The sequence below is a fragment of the Neoarius graeffei genome, chromosome 26 (assembly GCF_027579695.1).
Source record: "Neoarius graeffei isolate fNeoGra1 chromosome 26, fNeoGra1.pri, whole genome shotgun sequence".
Taxonomy (NCBI): domain Eukaryota; kingdom Metazoa; phylum Chordata; class Actinopteri; order Siluriformes; family Ariidae; genus Neoarius; species Neoarius graeffei.
In genome coordinates this window covers 30,179,447-30,199,710 of record NC_083594.1, presented here as the reverse complement: position 1 = coordinate 30,199,710, position 20,264 = coordinate 30,179,447, and the positions used below count along the sequence as shown (strand labels likewise).

General features: G+C 43.5%; 1 protein-coding gene across 3 annotated transcripts in view; it reads right to left on the bottom strand.

Annotated features, from left to right (window-relative positions):
* LOC132874303 (CXXC-type zinc finger protein 1-like) overlaps nt 1-15,662 on the bottom strand; it is a 142,541-nt gene extending 126,879 nt beyond the window's left edge. For 2 of the 3 annotated variants that reach the window (XM_060910373.1, XM_060910375.1), the window contains exons 1-3: nt 7,587-7,785; nt 6,726-6,834; nt 6,529-6,629 (exon numbers count right to left, since the gene is read on the bottom strand). In XM_060910373.1, the coding sequence (XP_060766356.1) occupies nt 6,529-6,629; nt 6,726-6,826 (202 nt within the window). In that variant the 5' untranslated portion in view covers nt 6,827-6,834; nt 7,587-7,785. Of the gene's footprint in view, nt 1-6,528; nt 6,630-6,725; nt 6,835-7,586; nt 7,786-8,269; nt 8,426-15,570 lie in introns of those variants that run through there. The other variant, XM_060910374.1, reaches the window with a different exon arrangement.
* Nucleotides 15,663-20,264: the final 4,602 nt, after the last annotated feature.

Below are 20,264 nucleotides of genomic sequence, written 5' to 3'. Positions count from 1 at the left end.
TTGCTTTATACCACGTAGCTGAGCAGGTATAGAAATCGATTAGCTCTTTAATTCAACAAGGACACCAAGGACAAAATTTGTCACTTTTTTTTTTGGGGGGGGGGGGGGGGGGGGGGGGGCAGATTCATGGGGAAAAAAAAAAACCTAAAGGGAATGTAGTTTTTCTAATTTACCAATACAGCCCCATGTGTCATTCATACATGCTTCAATACACCAATGTCACACAGTTTTGATTTGAAAAATATGTAACAAACCGGGGGGGGAAATTCATTCATACCCGATCTGGGTTCACGACTGGTCATTACCAGTCAGTTGGATTTCCCGGGAGCTGACAGCGGTCCTTGAAGGATTGGGAATATTACTTTCACGGCCTTATTCCTCGGTCAAAACAGGATTGCCGAGAGATGTGATCAGTTTTTAGGTATTATTACGTGTTTATTCAAATTTTCCAAGGCTATTTGACCTAATCATTCAAATATTTAACTAGCACTGTGTGAAGTTGTGTCATGATGCATGTTGACAGCAACCCATGGGAAGAGGGTGTTACCCTCTCAACAATACTTAGATGTAATTACGTTATAGTATCATTGGTTCTGTTTCATATATAGAGACATTAAACTTAGCTTTACTCCACCAAAATTTGCCTACCAAAATGCAGGAAATGGTGTTTTAGAGGGTTTAAAAATTCCAAAATTTTCCAGGGGGGCATGTCCCCAGACCCCCCCTAGATTTGGCACACCTTTGGTGCGCAACGTCACCCCCCCATCCAAAATTTCCTACCGCTGCCTCTGCTGATAGTCTTAGACACTGACCTTTCATTTTACCAAGATCTTTTACTTGACTACATTCTGTGAATTGCACTGCTAATTCTTGTGATGTGACTGAAAAACCTTTTGCGTCACAGGTCTGCTCCAGGTTTGTCTCTTTGATGGCAACAGTGCATAACTTGCTTTTTCATTCACAGGCTCCTTTGTTCCTGATCTATTCCACAACCAGCTGTGATGCATGTTTGGGGTCACTGTCCTGTTGCAGCACCTGACTGTGTCCAAGTTTCTGATGGTTTGAGGTTATACTGAAGAATTTTGAAGCAGTCCTCCTTCTACACTTATCCATCTATTTTGTGCAATGCATCAGTTCCACTGGCAGCAAAACAGCCCCAGAGCATGATACTACCACCAGCATGCTTAAAACTTGGTAGTGTTCCTCTGTACAGTGTCTTGCAAAAGTATCATCACCCCCTTTGTGTTTGTCCTGTTTTGTCGCATTACAAACTGCAATTAAAATGGATTTTTTTTTTTTTTTGGGGGGGGGGGGGGGGGGAGCACCACTTGATTTACACATGCCTACAACTTTAAAAAAATGAAAATTGTTTTGTGACAATAAGATGAAAAAAAGTTGAAATCTGGAGTGTGCATACATGTCACCCCCCCCGCCAAAGTCAATACTTTATAGAGTCACCTTTTGCTGCAATTACAGTTGCAAGTCTCTTGGGGTATGTCTCCCAGCTTAGCACATCTAGCCACTGGGATTTTTGCCATTCCTCAAGGCAAAACTGCTCCAAATCCTTCAAGTTAGGTGGGTTGCGTTGATGTACAGCAATCTTCAAGTTATGCCACAGATTCTCAATTGGATTGAGGTCTGGGCTTTGATTAGGCCATTCCAAGACATTTTAATAAATGTTTCTCTTTAAAACCACTCCAGTGTAGCTTTAACAATATGTTTAGGGTCATTGTCCTTCTGGAATGTGAACCTTCGTCCCAGTCTCAAACCTCTGGCCGATGCAAACAGGTTTTCCTCCAGAATTGCCCTGTATTTAGTGCCATCCATCTTTCCTTCAGTCCTGACCAGCTTTTCTGTCCCTGCAGATTAAAAATATCCCTGCAGATGAAAAATATCCCCACAGCATGATGCTGCTGCCACCATGCTTCACTGTAGGAATGGTGTTCTCAGAGAGTGTTGGGTTTTCCTATGATGGCCAAAAAGTTCAAGTTTAGTTTCATTTGACCAGGGAATCTTCTTCCATGTGTTTGGGGAGTCTGCCACATGCTGTTGGGAAAACTCCAAATGTGTTTAGGCAATGGCTTTTTTTTTTTCTGGCCACTCTTCCATAAAGCCCCACTCTGTGGAGTGTATGGCTTAAAGTCGTCCTATGGACAGATACTCCCATGTCCGCTGTGGAACTTTGCAGCTCCTTCAATGTTATCTTTGATTAATGCCCTCCTTGCCAGGTCTATGAGTTTTGGTGGGCAGCCTTCTCTTATCAGGTTTGTAATGGTGACGTATTCTTTCCATTTTGCTTTAATGGATTTAACGGTGCTCCCTAGGATAGTCAAAATTTGGGATATTTATGACCCAACACTGATCTATACTTCTCCGCAACGTTGTCTCTGACCTGTCTGGAGTGCTCCTTGGTTTTCATATTGCTTGCTTAGTAGTGTTGCAGAGTCAGGGTCCTTCCAGAACAGGTTGATTTATAGACATCATGTAACAGATCATGTGACACTGATTACACACAGGTGGATCTTAAATTAACTAATTGTGTGACTTATGAAGTGAATTATGAAGTGAATTGGTTGGACCAGCTCTTATTTCGGGGTTTCATACGAAAGGGGGTGAATACCTATGCACACTCCAGATTTCAGTTTTCATCTTACTGTTTGTGTCCCAATAAAAATAAATACAACACACCTTTAAAAGTGGTAGGCATGTTGTGTAAATCAAATGGTGCCAACCCTCCAAAAATCCATTTTAATTCCAGCTTATAACGCAACAGAACAAGACAAACACCAAGGGGGATAAATACTTTCGCAAGACACTGTACTTCTGGTCATTGGGGCCAAACAACTCCATCTCTGTCTCATTTGACCATAAAGTTTTTGAACATTTGATAAAACCTTTTGTTTGTCCATGTGATCAGCTGCAAAGTGGGTTGAGATGCCCATTTTCGAGCAAGGGCTTCTTTCTTGGACGGCAGCCTTTCAGTCTACAGCAATGTAAAACGCGCTTGACTGTAGATAGTGTTCCAGCAGCTTCCAGTTCATGACAGGCCTGCACCTTAGTAGTTCCTGAGTTGTTCCTCACCATCCAAAACAAGTTCCTCTCAACTGAGGGTGACAGTTTGAGGCTTCTTCAAGCAAAGTGGTTTGGAAGTGGTTACACCTCCCAGTACTTGTACTTACATAAAATTATTTAAACTGATTATCTTGGAACTTGCAGTTGTTTAAAACTGGCTCCAAGAGACATTGCTGAGTTGTGTAAATCTATGATCATATCACATCTGCACCAAGTTTCTTGGACTTTCCCATAATACCATGCATTCGTTAATCCACTGAATGCTGTTGAACAAACTATGTTGGCACAGAGAAGCTACCAGCTGTAGTCAGTCAGTCATGATCATCTCATCTCATTATCTCTAGCCACTTTATCCTGTTCTACAGGATCGCAGGCAAGCTGGAGCCTATCCCAGCTGACTACAGGCGAAAGGCAGGGTACACCCTGGACAAGTCACCAGGTCATCACAGGCCTGACACAGACAACCATTCACACCTACAGTCAATTTAGAGTCACCAGTTAACCTAACCTGCATGTCTTTGGACCGTGGGGGAAACCGGAGCACCCAGAGGAAACCCATGCGAACACGGGGAGAACATGCAAACTCCGCAAAGAAAGGCCCTCGTCGGCCACGGGGCTCGAACCCGGACCTTCTTGCTGCGAGGCGACAGTGCTAACCACTACACCACCGTGCCGCCTTCAATCATGATCACTAACAGGAAATTAAGAGGGCATGACATGTTAAAACATTTTGAAACTTTCAGCACCACTGAATTAATCTATTTTTTTTAACCTGCATGTATAAATTGTCCCTTTGTTGATTTCATGAAACTCAAAACAAATTTAAACTTATGCACCAAATTCTTCTTTTCCCCCCACCCATTAGATACATGTTTTACAATCATTCTGCCACAGAACATGTTCAATGAAATCACCATGATGACATTCATGTCTGTATATACATTTCTGACTACAACTGTAAATGCACTCAGACAAGTACCTACAGCTGTGAAAAACTATATTCTTCCTATTGTTAAAAAAGTAATCTGCCCATTTTGAACATGTATTTATATTAAGAAGTGGATTATGATCAAGTATCAGAGTAAAGTTAAGCTATTATAATATTTGGAAGGGAACGTCTTTTTGTTTCTAATTACGCATCTCTGTCTTCTGAAATGACTAACGGCTATTGCCCGTAGGAGAGAGGAGACATAGTAGTTATTGCCCATCACTGAGCAGACACAGACTCGGCCCGAGCAGAAGTCTCCAGCGAGGAGCACCGATTGCGAGGTCCTGTACAATCGAAACTCCCAGGTGACTGGGGGAAGGGATTCCCTGCTGAGGCTGTGCGCAGTGTTCGCGCAAGCATGTAGTCTATGGGAAATTAATAGTGTGTTGGATTAGCACTAATCCCATGCTTTGGAAAATTGAAAATGTTGTCTTGACCCCCTCTGGGGTGTCACCAATCCATGTGCAAAATATGGAGTACGTGTGTCCAGGCGTGCCAATTTGCATAGCGGAACAGACAGACAGCCTTCCTTTAATAGTATAGATAGGTAAACGGATCCTAAATTATAAAACCAAGGAAACAAAAGTACTAACAAAATTGGAGTTTATTGAGCTCAAATTGTTAAAGCCCTCAATAAAATCGTTGCACTCCGACAGTGAATTTCCTCACACTCAGACACTATTGAGGTTAGAGTTGAATGTGGTGGCTCTTTTGACAACTTTTGGCTAAACCACAAATCCTCATTGGAGAAAACTCTCAGTGGGTGGTGGGAGAGACACTGACAGAGAACACAACACAGCAAAGAAAACGAAGGGTGAACAAAGGATAACCCGCCTCCAGCCCCAGTGGCATGCATCCTTGACTTGCAAGTGAAGTCAAAGCAAAATAGAGACCCGGATGTCAGCCATGTTGGTGGAGATACAAACGCGGGGTCAAACGACATTCCATACAAAACAGTTATGCATGCGCAACTCTGTTTTTCCACTGCTTTAAGCGTTCTTTTAGCTACGCTATATCCTTGTGCTGAAAATGGTTGTGGTCACAAGAGTACTCGTGACCATGGCACATTCCGATTTTTTTAGAATTCTGTCCGTGATTTGGAAAGAGGAAACTCGGAGGCTTAGTACAGGGAGCAGACGAAGGGATCAGGACACCTTGTCCAATAGTTAAGACATTCCATCCAAAGCCTTTTTCAGATGCACCATCAATTATTTTATATTTCAGGTATTCCTGTGTTCGTGAATGAAAGCCTCATGAAAGCGCCGCTTCGCGCCGAAAGATTTAACATGATCCAACCAGCTTTAAAAATTAATAACTGCCAACAGCGCTCGCAGCGAAGCCAGATTTGACAGGCACCTCCCTCTAAACCTTCCCCTTGGAAAGAACAGGGTCTTGGGTTGGAAGGACCATGCCTCAGCCCGGGATTCGCGAACAAAGCCCCTGCGAGAGCACTGCTCAGCCCCTAAAGATTTAACATGACCCAGCCTGCTTTAAAAATTAACAACTCAGCCAATGGAGCTCGCAGTGAAGCCAAATTTGACAGGCCTCTAAGCCTCCCCCTTCAAAAGCGCATGGTCTCGGGTTGGTAGGACTGCGCCTCGGTCCAGAATTCATGAACAAAGCCCCCGTGAGAGTGCTGCTTGGCACCTAAAGATTTAACATGATCCATACTATGGCACTCATTTGCTTTACAAAAATGTGATTTGCTTTAGTCAGATTCCATTGAGAATTCCTCCTTTTTTTGAACAAACAAATACCTGAAATATAAAATAACTGATGGTGTGTATGAAAAAGGCTTTGGACGAAATGGTCATGGGACAAAATGACCTGTATTCGTACTCGGTCAGTAGAAGCGTCTTATCTTCAGAAAAGCCTGACTTTTTTTAAAAAATAATATGGGTCAAAACCACACACATCTATCGTCACTCAATCGTTCAAATTGTGGTAACACTGAGAAAATTCAGTATCGTTTACAGACACGCTTTCAGCAGCTACCATCCTAGTTGCTTTATATATCCACCATCATGGAAAACGCTCATGACGTAGCACATTTTGAATACATGGTTGCAAGTCATCTATTAGGGGATCCACCCTACACTGCCAAGAACAGTGTGTGGTACATCCAGGGAACCTATCAGACCATGCTAGCAGTGATAGTCAAAAGCCTGCCAGTTGGTACTTCAGAGCATTAGATAGCTCCAGAGATTTTACATGTGCACGAGATGAGAAGGTTCGAGGGAGAGACAGTTGTATGACAGAACACAATATTTGCATCAAGTACATCAGAATCAGGTTTGGAGGGTCTCAGCATGCGCACACAAGAAAATTGTTAGTGCCCCTGACAATTAGAAGAACTTCATCTCAGCTTTATGTTAGAGCTTTTCCATCCATTCTAAACATAGCAATCATCTTGCAAAAAAGTAACAACGTGATCCTCTTGAGCGAACAGCAGAGGACAGGCTACTTACCCTGACACTGCTGGCAATACCACTCTCTGATATCCTTAGCCATTTTCTCAGTCACATTTATGCAATGTCCATGGAACCACTCATTACAGTTATCACAGCCACTGTGGACACAAGATTGAGTAAACTAGTGTAAAAGACAAAATATACATGATCACAGACTGCAAACTACATGAAGGTAAACTGCACACTGATCTTACATCATGAAACAGTTGATATCTGGTTTCCGACAGATGCAGTACAGAGGCGATTTCTCTTCTATACTGTTGTCCATTGCTGGTACTTGGTCCATATCAGACATCTCACTATCTTTAGGAAAGATAAGCAAGTCAATTTATTTGTATAGCACTTTTAACAGACATTGTCACAACACAAAACACCTGAGGATAATTAGTATGAATGATTATTAGGTGATTTGTGTTTTTGATTTACATTTTATACAGCATACCAACCTTTTTTTGGAAACAGGGCTGTAAGTAGTATACACAAAACGTATAGGCTAGATACCATTTGTACTCCGCACATAAGCAACCCCCCCCCCAAAAAAAACCCACATTGAATGAGTGTTGTGTCAGGCTGAAAATTCCCTCAAAAAGCTTTTCATTCACTGGGCAGAAAAACAGCAAATGTAGATTGTTGTTAAGGACACTTTAAATACATATTATAATTTCTTTATACACAGATTTTAAATGCAAAGTCTGTAATACGCAAATGACACTACAAGGATGGAATCAGCCACCCAGGCTGGAGCACTGCTCGTGAGAAGAGCAGGATATTTCAGTTGTTGCCGAGCCTGTGTTTCTGCTAAATAATAAACTGCATAATTAATAAGTTTTATGTACCTCCCTGTTAATTACCAGTGCTGATTATATTAGCTAAACTATCCAAGTTAGACTAGGTAAACTAGCTGACAATCAAACTAAGACACGTCATCTAGTCAGTCATGAACGCAGGCCAAATTACTCCTTGTACAAAGCCATAACTCAAACCTGTTTTTTGTAGAACTTGTCTTATTACTAACAAGTTCTACAAACAATGTTAGCTTTGGTTAGCACACTCACCATCAGCAATAATCAGCTACGGATTTTCGCAAGGCAGCTTATTCCATTAAAATACACTCCAACTGACGGTCATCTTCTAGCTTCAAGTTGGCTGTAAAATTAAAACCAGTTCAATGATTCTTTATACCGAAGCATAGGAGTATGAATTAGTTTTTTTTTTAATCGCAACACCAACACATCAGTTAGCAAATCTTCTTCATCTTGAATTGCGGGACTATTACATCGTTTGAGTATTACCGCCACCTACAGGCAGGGCTGTACGTTAAATTTTATTTATTTATTTAGCGCACATAGCACCGGGGCTACAGAAGTTCCTAGTTTTGTAGCACATGCATCAAAATTGTAGTACGAGTATAAAACGACTGTTACTATCTCTAAAAACAACGATAGCTACGAGTGTATCTTAAACAATTAGAATATCGTGAAAGTCATTTTTTTGTAATTTAATTAAAAAAGAAACTTTCATATATTCTGTATTCATTACATGGAAAAAGAAATATTTCAAGGCTTTTTGTTTGTTTTAATTGTGATTGTCTTATAGCTCATGAAAATCAGAAATCCAGTATCTCAAATTATTACAATATTTCCTAAGATCAATCAGAAAGGATTTACAATGCATAAATGTCCAACTTCTGAAAAGTATGTTCATTTGTACACTTAATACTTGGTTGGGGCTCCTTTACCACAAATTGCTGCATCAGTGTGGCATGGCATGGAGGCGATCAGCCTGTGGTGTTATAGAAGTCCAGGTTGCTTTGATAGTGACCTTCAGCTCATCTGTATTTTTGGTTTGGGTGTTTCTCATCTTCCTCTTGACAATACCCCATATATTCTCGACACTGCAAAAAAAATTGAAAACTGAATTTGAGGAGCAATTTACTTAATATTACTGAAATTATCTTGCTGCATGGACAGATATTTTTACTTGATAAGACATCTGAGAATAAGTTGGTTGCAATCTAGAACTAAATTTAATAATCTCAGAATTGGTGTCTTGTATTCTAATAGGAAATGCTAGATCGTTTCAACTATTCAAGATATTTTCACTTGCTAAGATATTTTTTGCAGTGTATAGCAGGGGTTCTCAACCTTTTCTGCTTTGAGGCCCACCGATAATTGTAATGAGTCTGGGCCCATTAAAAAAAAAGATACCCAATTATTTTTGGCTAATCTATTCTATTAGAATCTAATAATCTACTGTAAAGTGTATTAATGGGATGCAACATCACTCCCTGTTACAGTCGGGAGCCCACGAACTAAATAAATGCAATAAAATTGCAGGTATTGTATTTAAAACTGTATGGATATACCAGAAGCCCACATAAAACCATGCATGCAGGGCATTCTCAGTCAAAAGGGATTAATTTAAGATTCAAGATGTTTATTTGTCATATACACAATAACAGACACAACGGTTTATTATTGGGTAATGAAATTCTTATTTTGCAACTGCCCAACCAAACTCATCTCATTATCTCTAGCCGCTTTATCCTTCTACAGGGTCGCAGGCAAGCTGGAGCCTATCCCAGCTGACTACGGGCGAAAGGCGGGGTACACCCTGGACAAGTCGCCAGGTCATCACAGGGCTGACACATAGACACAGACAACCATTCACACTCACATTCACACCTACGGTCAATTTAGAGTCACCAGTTAACCTAACCTGCATGTCTTTGGACTGTGAGGGAAACCGGAGCACCCACGGAGGAAACCCACGCAGACACAGGGAGAACATGCAAGCTCCACACAGAAAGGCCCTCGCCGGCCCCGGGGCTCGAACCCAGGACCTTCTTGCTGTGAGGCGACAGCGCTAACCACTACACCACCGTGCCGCCCCCGACCAAACTATGCTTACCAATATAAAAAATAAAAATTTTATATATATATATATATATATATATATATATATATATATATATATATACACACATACATACACACACACACACACACATATATATACACACACATTATATATATGTGTGTGTGTGCGGTGTGTGTATATATATATATATATATATATATATATATATATATACACACACACACACACACACACACACACACAGGGGTGATAGCGTTCCGGCGCCGCGCCGGATTTCCAGCGTACCGCGGCGCTGGAAAAAAAAAAAATCTAGTTCGCCCATTATCCTGTGTCATTCTGAGATGCGCAGATAGACAGTAAAGGGAACGAATTCCCTTTTCTCTTTACAACAGTCTGTAAACGTCTGGGGACTGAGGAGACAAGTTGCTCAAGTTTAGGGATAGGAATGTTAACCCATTCTTGTCTAATGTAGGATTCTAGTTGCTCAACTGTCTTAGGTCTTTTTTGTCGTATCTTCCGTTTTATGATGCGCCAAATGTTTTCTATGGGTGAAAGATCTGGACTGCAGGCTGGCCAGTTCAGTACCCGGACCCTTCTTCTATGCAGCCATGATGCTGTAATTGATGCAGTATGTGGTTTGGCATTGTCATGTTGGAAAATGCAAGCCCTTCCCTGAAAGAGACGTCATCTGGATGGGAGCATATGTTGCTCTAGAACCTGGATATACCTTTCAGCATTGATGGTGTCTTTCCAGATGTGTAAGCTGCCCATGCCACATACACTAATGCAACCCCATACCGTCAGAGATGCAGGCTTCTGAACTGAGCACTGATAACAACTTGGGTCGTCCTTCTCCCCTTTAGTCCGAATGACACAGCGTCCCTGATTTCCATAAAGAACTTCACATTTTGATTCGTCTGACCACAGAACAGTTTTCCACTTTGCCACAGTCCATTTTAAATGAGCCTTGGCCCAGAGAAGACGTCTGCGCTTCTGGATCATGTTTAGATACGTCTTCTTCTTTGAACTATAGAGTTTTAGCTGGCAACAGCGGATGGCACGGTGAATTGTGTTCACAGATAATGTTCTCTGGAAATATTCCTGAGCCCATTTTGTGATTTCCAATAGAGAAGCATGCTTGTATGTGATGCAGTGCCATCTAAGGGCCCGAAGATCATGGGCACCCAGTATGGTTTTCCGGCCTTGACCCTTACGCACAGAGATTCTTCCAGATTCTCTGAATCTTTTGATGATATTATGCACTGTAGATGATGATATGTTCAAACTCTGCAATTTTACACTGTCGAACTCCTTTCTGATATTGCTCCACTATTTGTCGGCGCAGAATTAGGGGGATTGGTGATCCTCTTCCCATCTTCACTTCTGAGAGCCGCTGCCACTCCAAGATGCTCTTTTTATACCCAGTCATGTTAATGACCTATTGCCAATTGACCTAATGAGTTGCAATTTGGTCCTCCAGCTGTTCCTTTTTTGTACCTTTAACTTTTCCAGCCTCTTATTGCCCCTGTCCCAACTTTTTTGAGATCTGTTGCTGTCATGAAATTTCAAATGAGCCAATATTTGGCATGAAATTTCTAAATGTCTCACTTTCGACATTTGATATGTTGTCCATGTTCTATTGTGAATACAATATCAGTTTTTGAGATTTGTAAATTATTGCATTCCGTTTTTATTTACAATTTGTACTTTGTCCCAACTTTTTTGGAATCGGGGTTATATATATATATATATATATATATATACACACACACACACACACACACACACACATATATATATACACACACACACACAGGTGCTGGTCATATAATTAGAATATCATGAAAAAGTTTATTTATTTCAGTAATTCCATTCAAAAAGTGAAACTTGTATATTATATTCATTCATTACACACAGACTGATATATTTCAAATGTTTATTTCTTTTAATTTTGATGATTATAACTGACAACTAATGAAAACCCCAACTTCAGTATCTCAGAAAGTTAGAATATTACTTAAGACCAATACAAAAAGAGGATTTTTAGAAATGTTGGTCAACTGAAAAGTATGGGCATGTACAGCACTCAATACTTAGTTGGGGCTCCTTTTGCCTGAATTACTGCAGCAATGCGGCGTGGCATGGAGCCAATCAGTCTGTGGCACTGCTCAGGTGTTATGAGAGCCCAGGTTGCTCTGATAGTGGCCTTCAGCTCTTCTGCATTGTTGGGTCTGGCGTATCGCATCTTCCTCTTCACAATACCCCATGGATTTTCTATGGGGTTAAGGTCAGGCGAGTTTGCTGGCCAATTAAGAACAGGGATACCATAGTCCTTAAACCAGGTACTGGTAGCTTTGGCACTGTGTGCAGGTGCCAAGTCCTGTTGGAAAATGAAATCTGCGTCTCCATAAAGTTGGTCAGCAGCAGGAAGCATGAAGTGCTCGAAAACTTCCTGGTAGGCCTTGGACCTCAGAAAGCACAGTGGACCAACACCAGCAGATGACATGGCACCCCAAACCATCACTGACTGGAAACTGTACACTGGACCTCAAGCAACGTGGATTCTGTGCCTCTCCTCTCTTCCTCCAGACTCTGGAACCTTGATTTCCAAAGGAAATGCAAAATTTACTTTCATCAGAGAACATAACTTTGGACCACTCAGCAGCAGTCCAGTCCTTTTTGTCTTTAGCCCAGGCGAGACGCTTCTGACGCTGTCTCTTGTTCAAGAGTGGAGGAATGCGACAGCTGAGACCCATGTCTTGCACGTCTGTGCGTGGTGGTTCTTGAAGCACTGACTCCAGCTGCAGTCCACTCTTTGTGAATCTCCCCCACATTTTTGAATGGGTTTTGTTTCACAATCCTCTCCAGGGTGCGGTTATCCCTATTGCTTGTACGCTTTTTTCGACCACATCTTTTCCTTCCCTTCGCCTCTCTATTAATGTGCTTGGACACAGAGCTCTGTGAACAGCCAGCCTCTTTAGCAGTGACCTTTTGTGTCTTGCCCTCCTTGTGCAAGGTGTCAATGGTCGTCTTTTGGACAACTGTCAAGTCAGCAGTCTTCCCCATGATTGTGTCGCCTACAGAACGAGACTGAGAGACCATTTAAAGACCTTTGCAGGGGTTTTGAGTTAATTAGCTGATTAGAGTGTGGCACCAGGTGTCTTCAATATTGAACCTTTTCACAATATTCTAATGTTCTGAGATACTGAGTTTGGGGTTTTCATTAGTTGTCAGTTATAATAATCAAAATTAAAAGAAATAAACACTTGAAATATATCAGTCTGTGTGGAATGAATGAATATAATATACAAGTTTCACTTTGGGCGGCACGGTGGTGTAGTGGTTAGCGCTGTCGCCTCACAGCAAGAAGGTTCTGGGTTCGAGCCCCGTGGCTGGCGAGGGCCTTTCTGTGTGGAGTTTGCATGTTCTCCCCGTGTCCGCGTGGGTTTCCTCCGGGTGCTCCGGTTTCCCCCACAGTCCAAAGACATGCAGGTTAGGTTAACTGGTGACTCTAAATTGACCGTAGGTGCGAATGTGAGTGTGAATGGTTGTCTGTGTCTATGTGTCAGCCCTGTGATGACCTGGCGACTTGTCCAGGGTGTACCCCGCCTTTCGCCCGTAGTCAGCTGGGATAGGCTCCAGCTTGCCTGCGACCCTGTAGAAGGATAAAGCGGCTAGAGATAATGAGATGAGATGAAGTTTCACTTTTTGAATGGAAGTACTGAAATAAATCAACTTTTTCATGATATTCTAATTATATGACCAACACCTGTATATATATATATATATATATATATATATATATATATATATATATATATATATATATATAAAAAGTGCATATGGAATGCAAAATATAAAAGTAGAATGAAAAATGAAGATAACATTTTTAAAAAAAGGAGAGACAAACAAACAATGTGCAAACATGGAGGTAGATATACTGTGCAATGTCTTGTGCAAAATTGCTAATATAATCCGTGGTTCAAATCCTGATGGAAATATAGAGGTAGATGGTGATTATAATCCGTGGTTCAAAAGCCTGATGGCCTGGGGTAAAAACTGTTTGTCAGTCTAGTACTCCTTGCTTTCACACTCCTGTAGCGTCTGCCAGATGGTAGGAGCGTGAATAGTCTGTGTTGTGGGTGTGTTTGGTCCCTGATGATGCTCTGTGCCCTTTTTGTGACCCGAATGTTGTAAATGTCCTGTAGTGGGGAGAGGACAGCTCCACAGATGAACTGTGCCATTTTAATGACACGCTGGAGAGCCTTTCTGTCCTGAGTTGTGCAGTTCCCGTACCACACAGTGATGGAATTTGTCAGGACACTCTCCACTGTGCACCTGTAGAAGTTGCTGAGGAGTTTGGTGGACAGTCCAAATTTCCTCAGCTTCCTCAGGAAGAAGAGTCTCTGTTGAGCCTTCTTGATGGTCTGCTGTGTGTCGTGTGTCCAGGTGAGATCCTCATTGATGTGAGTTCCGAGGAATTTAAATGTTTTCACCCTCTCCACCTGTGTCCCGTTGATGTGCAGCGAGGCGTGCTGGTCTCTCCTCCTCTTCCTCGGGTCAATAATCATCTCCTTGGTCTTCTCAGCATTCAAGGAGAGGTTATTTAACTGGCACCAGGAGACCAGCTGAGCCACCTCCTCCCTGTAGGCTCTCTCATCTCCGCTGGTGATCAGCCCAATGACAGTGGTGTCGTCAGCAAACTTGATGATGGAAGTGTTGCTCTGGGTGGGGGTGCAGTCGTAGGTGAAGAGGGTGTACAGGAGTGGACTGAGCACACAACCTTGTGGGGGGTCCCTGTGCTCACTGTCTTGGTGCTGGATGTTCTGGTACCAACTCTGACAGCCTGGGGTCTGTTTGTGAGAAAGTCCAGGACCCAGCAGCAGAGGGAGGATGTCAGTCCAAGGGTGGAGAGCTTCTCTGTCAGTCTGCTGGGGATGACGGTGTTGAAGGCTGAACTGTAGTCCACAAACAGCATTCGAACATAGTCAAGTCAAGTTTATTTGTATAGCGCTTTTAACAATAAACATTGTCGCAAAGCAGCTTTACAGAATTTGAACGACTTAAAACATGAGCTAATTTTCTCCCTAATCTATCCCCAATGAGCAAGCCTGTGGTGACAGTGGCAAGGAAGAACTCCCTCAGACGACATGAGGAAGAAACCTCGAGAGGAACCAGACTCAAAAGGGAACCCATCCTCATTTGGGCACCAACAGACAGCCTGACTAGAATATTAACAGTTTTAACATGAGGACAGTTTCGTTGATGTTATAACTCTTCATTGAAGGAAACTTGAGTGCAAAACTGTTCATGATAACTGCAGTCCTAAAGTTAGCAAGACAACTGTAGTCCTCAGCCATAAAAGCATTACTGTAAGGCCAAGTTTACATTAGACCGTATCTGTCTCGTTTTCTTCGCGGATGCACTGTCCGTTCACATTAAAACACCGGGAAACGGGAATCCGCCAGAACCCACGTATTCAACTCAGTTTGTATTTGATCCGGTGCTGTGTAAACATTGAGATACACGGATACGCTGTGCTGAGCTCTAGCTGACGTCGTCATTGGACAACGTCACTGTGACATCCACCTTCCTGATTCGCTGGCGTTGGTCATGTGATGCGACGCGACTGCTGAAAAACGGTGCGGACTTCCGCCTTGTATCACCTTTCATTAAAGAGTATAAAAGTATGAAAATACTGCAAATACTGCCCATTGTGTAGTTATGATTGTCTTTAGGCTTGCCATCCTTCCACTTGCAAGTGGTGAGTGACTTGCGCATGCTGCCCGATATGCACTGGGATCACACACACAGCGGCTCAGTCCCGAATCACTGCTCGTGCGCTTCACTCGCGCGCTCTGTGAGCTGCGCAGGGCCAGAGTGCGCACCCTCCAGAGGGCACTCGCTGTTCAGGGCGGAGTGATTTGGAGCGCAGCCGCTGAGGAGGAAGCGATGAGCCGCACTGACACATTTCAACTTACGTGCCGAATTAGTCATGTGATTAGCGTATCCGTGTATTGGCGTTGCTGTGTGCATGCGAATCGTGTATTGGCGTTGCTGTGTGCACGCGAATCGTGTATTGGCGATGCTGTGTGCACGCGAATCGTTTTAAAAACGTTAATCTGATGATCCGCTGATACGGTCTAATTTAAACCCCACCTAAGAGTCCAGAACATCCTCCAGGTATAACCCTCAACTGTCCTCATGGGGCCGTCCTTCACAGGAGCGGTGCGATAAAACTCCGACCAGACACAGGGCACCAGGATGGATCAAGCAGGTCCGAGGGGCAGAAGAGGCCAGCATCTCAATCCCAGGACCAACATGTAACTCAGAGGGACAGATTGGGGGGGGGAGAGAAAGAAAACACATGTTGTTAGGTATGCCCTAAAAATGACACAAGTATTAAATCTGTGTGGTAGGCTCGCAGAGACGAGAGTCTTTACATCAGGCATAACACACAACAATGGCATGTTAATATGGTAAAAAATATATCATGACCTGCTTTGGCTGGATGCTTGATTGGGCGATGGGAGCACACTCCTCAGCAATGATGAGATGCAGATGGGACCCTTAGGGCTGGCCAAGACAATTCAGTTACATTTCACCGGGTCTGGGACATGCGACAGAAAGTCTGACGGCCGATTCCCTGCAGGCTACGATAGCCAGTCGAGGTCTCCACCCTCTCCACCAAAAGATTTCCTGTTGACTCCATGTAACTCAGAGGGACAGATTTGGGGTGGGGGGGAGGGAAAGAAAACACAGGTTGTTAGGTATATAGGTGTCCCTGTGTTCCAGGTGTGACAAGGCTGTGTGGATGGCTGCATTGACGGCATCATCAGTTGAACGGTTCTGACGATATGCAAATTGAAGGGGGTCTATTGTGTCTGGGATGCCCTTTTTGATGTATGACATGACTATCCTCTCAAAACACTTCATTACAACTGAAGTGAGTGCAATTGGGAGATAGTCATTCAGGCATGTTATATTGTTTTTCTTTGGGAGGGGCACTACAGTGGTGGTCTTGAAGCATGTGGGCACAGAAGACATGGAGAGGGACAGGTTGAAAATGTCTGTGAAGACCTCTGCTAACTGTGTGGAGCAGGCCTTCAAAGCACGGCTGGGGATGTTGTCAGGGCCGGCTGCCTTTCGGGGGTTAGTCCTCCTGAAGATCTTGCTCACCTCGGTTATGGTCACAATAGGTCAAGAGCTCTGTGCTGCCTCTGTTGGTAGAATCCCTCTGTGTTGGTTGGTGTTGAGGGTGTCAAAGCGAGCATAGAACTCGTTCAGCCCATCTGGTGATGTGTTGTGGTTGGCTGTGACCCTGCTGTTCTTCTGCTGGAAATTGGTGATGTGTTGCAGGCCCTGCCACATGCATCTGGAGTCTGAGGTGTTGTAATATCCTTCCAGCTTCAGTCTGTACTGCCTCTTGGCTTCCCTGATGGATCTGCGTAGGTCATATCTGGCCTTTTTATATCCATCTGCATCGCCAGAGGCAAAAGCGGTGGAGCGTGCATGTAGCATGGAGTGTACTTCACTGTTAATCCAAGGTTTTTGGTTAGGATATATTTTGCAGCGCTTGGTGGGGACAATGTCATTAATACACGTACTGATGTAGCTGGTGACCACAGATGCATATTCCTCTAAATCCACAGAACAGTCTTCTCTCAAAATAGCAGTCTTAAACACATCCCAGTTTGTAGAACTGAAGCAGTCATGGAGCACCAGATCAGTCTCTTCATTCCAAACTTTAACAATTTTACTCACTGGGGGGGCTTGTTTGAGAAGAGCCTTGTAAGCTGGGTAGAGGAACACCGATGTGGTCAGACTGTCCAAAGTGGGGGCGGGGCACAGCCTTGTAGCCATTTCTCACGTTGCTGTAGACATGGTCCAGGATGTTGTTGTCCCTTGTCTGAAAGCTCACGTGTTGATAGTACTTTGGTAGCACAGTCCTGAGGTTGCGATGATTAAAATCCCCAGCCACGATGAACACAGCATCTGGGTGTGTGGTCTCGTATTTGCCGATGATGTCATGTAGTAGTCCTAGCGCTGTAGTGCGGTCGGCCCGCGGCGGGATGTAAACAGCCAGCATAAACACAGCACTGAACTCCCTCGGTAGATAAAAGGGTGGGTCTGCACTTCACCATCAGCATTTCAATGTCCGCACAACAGTGTTTTTCAACCACCTGTACGTCTGTACACCATCTGTTGTTAACATAAACACACACTGTTAAAGATCCAAAAGTGGAGTCTGGTCGATTAACATGAGAACTTATTGCCATGTTTGTGTACAGCAAACAAGCAAGTTATTAAAACCAAGAAGTACACTCAAAAGAAGTGAATATAGAAACCACTCGAAGGGATAGATCCTTACACGTTAACAAAGAAGGTCTTTTCCTACGAGCTGGAAAATTATCCTTCCGTTGAGTTTCCCAATATCTCAGACTACCTGGTGCTGCAGACATCGTTCTACATGGACACACAGATGAAAACCTGGAAGAGCATGGAGGCGTACAACTTATGTGGCTGGGTTAAAGATCTGGGGATCAGGACACTACAAGGTAGATGGATCTAAGTGTAGGAAAAGTGTTTTATTAGCAGGCATGATATTTACAAAAGCAAAGCAGAGTATTTAAACAGCGTCATAAACATGGCTAGAAACAAATGTGACCATGATAATGCTTCACAAAGCCTCTGTGAAAACAGCTTCTGTATCTGTGCGTACTGACTGTGCTCAAGTCAGTATCAGGTATTTCCCATTATGACCGGGTCCTAAGAGTGCACACAACATGCTCCATAAGTGCGCACGGCTGCTCAAGTTGCGCCAGACATAAGTACATAAAGGCATGACAGTCAAGTGTTCACCTACTGTGTGACCACAACTTTTATCTCACGTGTATATCGCCACCAAAATGCCTCATTTTCATCGATAACACATTGCAAAGCATCACGAGCTGTGTGACCGTAGCTTAATGAGGCAGCTGTTACATCAGCTGCAACCCAGCAGTTGCACCCTACTATGAATAAAAAATTAACTTCAACTTGAAAAAAATTTGCAGCCCCCTAGATGGCACTTCGCGGCCCACTAATGGGCCTAGTGGTTGAGAAACACTGCTCTGTAGGGTTCAGGTTAGACGAGTTGGCTGGTCAATCAAGCACAGTAATATCATGGTCAGCAAACCATTTGGTAGTAGTTTTGGCACTGTGGGCTAAGTCCTGCTGAAAAAGGAAACTGGCATCTCCATGAAGCTTGTCAGCAGATGGAAGCATAAAGAACTCTAAAGTCTTCTAGTAGACAACTGCATTGACTTTGAACTTGTGTAATGCACTGCAAAAAATTGAAAACTGAACGAGGAGAAAATTACTGAATACTAGTGTGTGGCAGCAGGGGCGTGGTCAAGCGTCGGTCTGTGACCGGAGGGCGGAGTCAGGGAAGGCAGAATCACTACACCTGATGTCAGTTAACGTGTGTCTTCCCCAGTGACCGCGCCTTATATAAGGAGAGAGAGAGAGAGAGAGCGAGAGAGAGAGAGAGAGAGCAGAGGAAGAGAGCTCTCTCCCCAACCAGATGACCTGTGTGCGTGGGTGGCTGGAAGAGTTTAAAAGTCACCGAAAAATGAGGTCGTGAGGGGGGGCGCTCGACCCTGAAGAGAATGGCAGCATAGTTGGAAGCTCCTGTTAACTTCGCACATAAAACTACCCCAAATAGTTTTCACCCCGCTATCTTCCTTGCTCTGACTATGTCAAACCCCCAGCCAGTAAAAGAGTGTGAAATTTTCGGAAAAGCACGTAAAGCAGGTAAAAAATCTTCGAAGAAACCACCGGAGGAAACTCTCAGCAACCAAGACAACATGGCGATAGCAGAGGTGCTAACCGAGCTCAAGGCCCTTCGGTCTGAATTTGGATCTAAACTCGATGCAATAGATGGACGTTTGAACGAAATGGCCAACTCTATTTTATCGGTAGAGAACAATCTTTCAGATATCAGTCGAGATGTTACCGCCAACGAAAAACGTATTGACGAGGCCGAGACTCGTATATCTGGCACAGAAGACAAGCTAAATCGCCTGGAAGCATCACTAGCAGCTGCTACCGAAAGAATTGCACAACTTGAATCAAAGACGGAAGATTTGGAAAATCGTGGGAGACGTAAGAACATCAGGCTCTTTGGTCTTCGAGGGAGCGCAGAGGGCTCACGTCGGCTCTTGGACTTCGTGCAAGATATGCTACCTGTATGGCTTGGATTGGACTCAAGTCAGCCACTCGTACTGGAAAGAGCGCATCGCACTCTGGGCGAAGTACGGCCGAACCAGCACAGAGCTGTCATTATCCGCTTTCTTAAATTCCAAGACAAAGAGCTGGCACTCCGTTCAGCAAAGAATCGCGAAATCACACACGACGGATCCAAGCTGTACTTCACCCAGGACGTGTCTGTTGAAACCATGAAGCAGAGACGCAAGTTTGATGGAGTGAAACAGCGATTCCTGGACATGGGAACTTTCCGCGGCTTCCATCCTCATCCGTGCAAGCTGAGAGTACTCCACGAAGGAAAAATCCGCCACCTTTCCTCACCACAGGAGGCTGAAGATTTCTACCGTAGCACCATGGCTGGGGGTTCCCAGGTTGGTGCAAACGACAACGAGGGGTGAGCTTTATTTTTCTTATGCGATCCCACTAAGCCAAGCAAGGACTGTAAACTACATGGGACTCTATATATATGGACAACGATAAAGTTAACCCAAATGTTATTATTTCAGATCATCTTGCTGTGTTGACCAAGGTTTTTATTTTTCTTCTCCCCTTTTTTTTTTTTTTTTTTTCTTCCTTGTATAACTCAATTTACTCTACCACTTGGT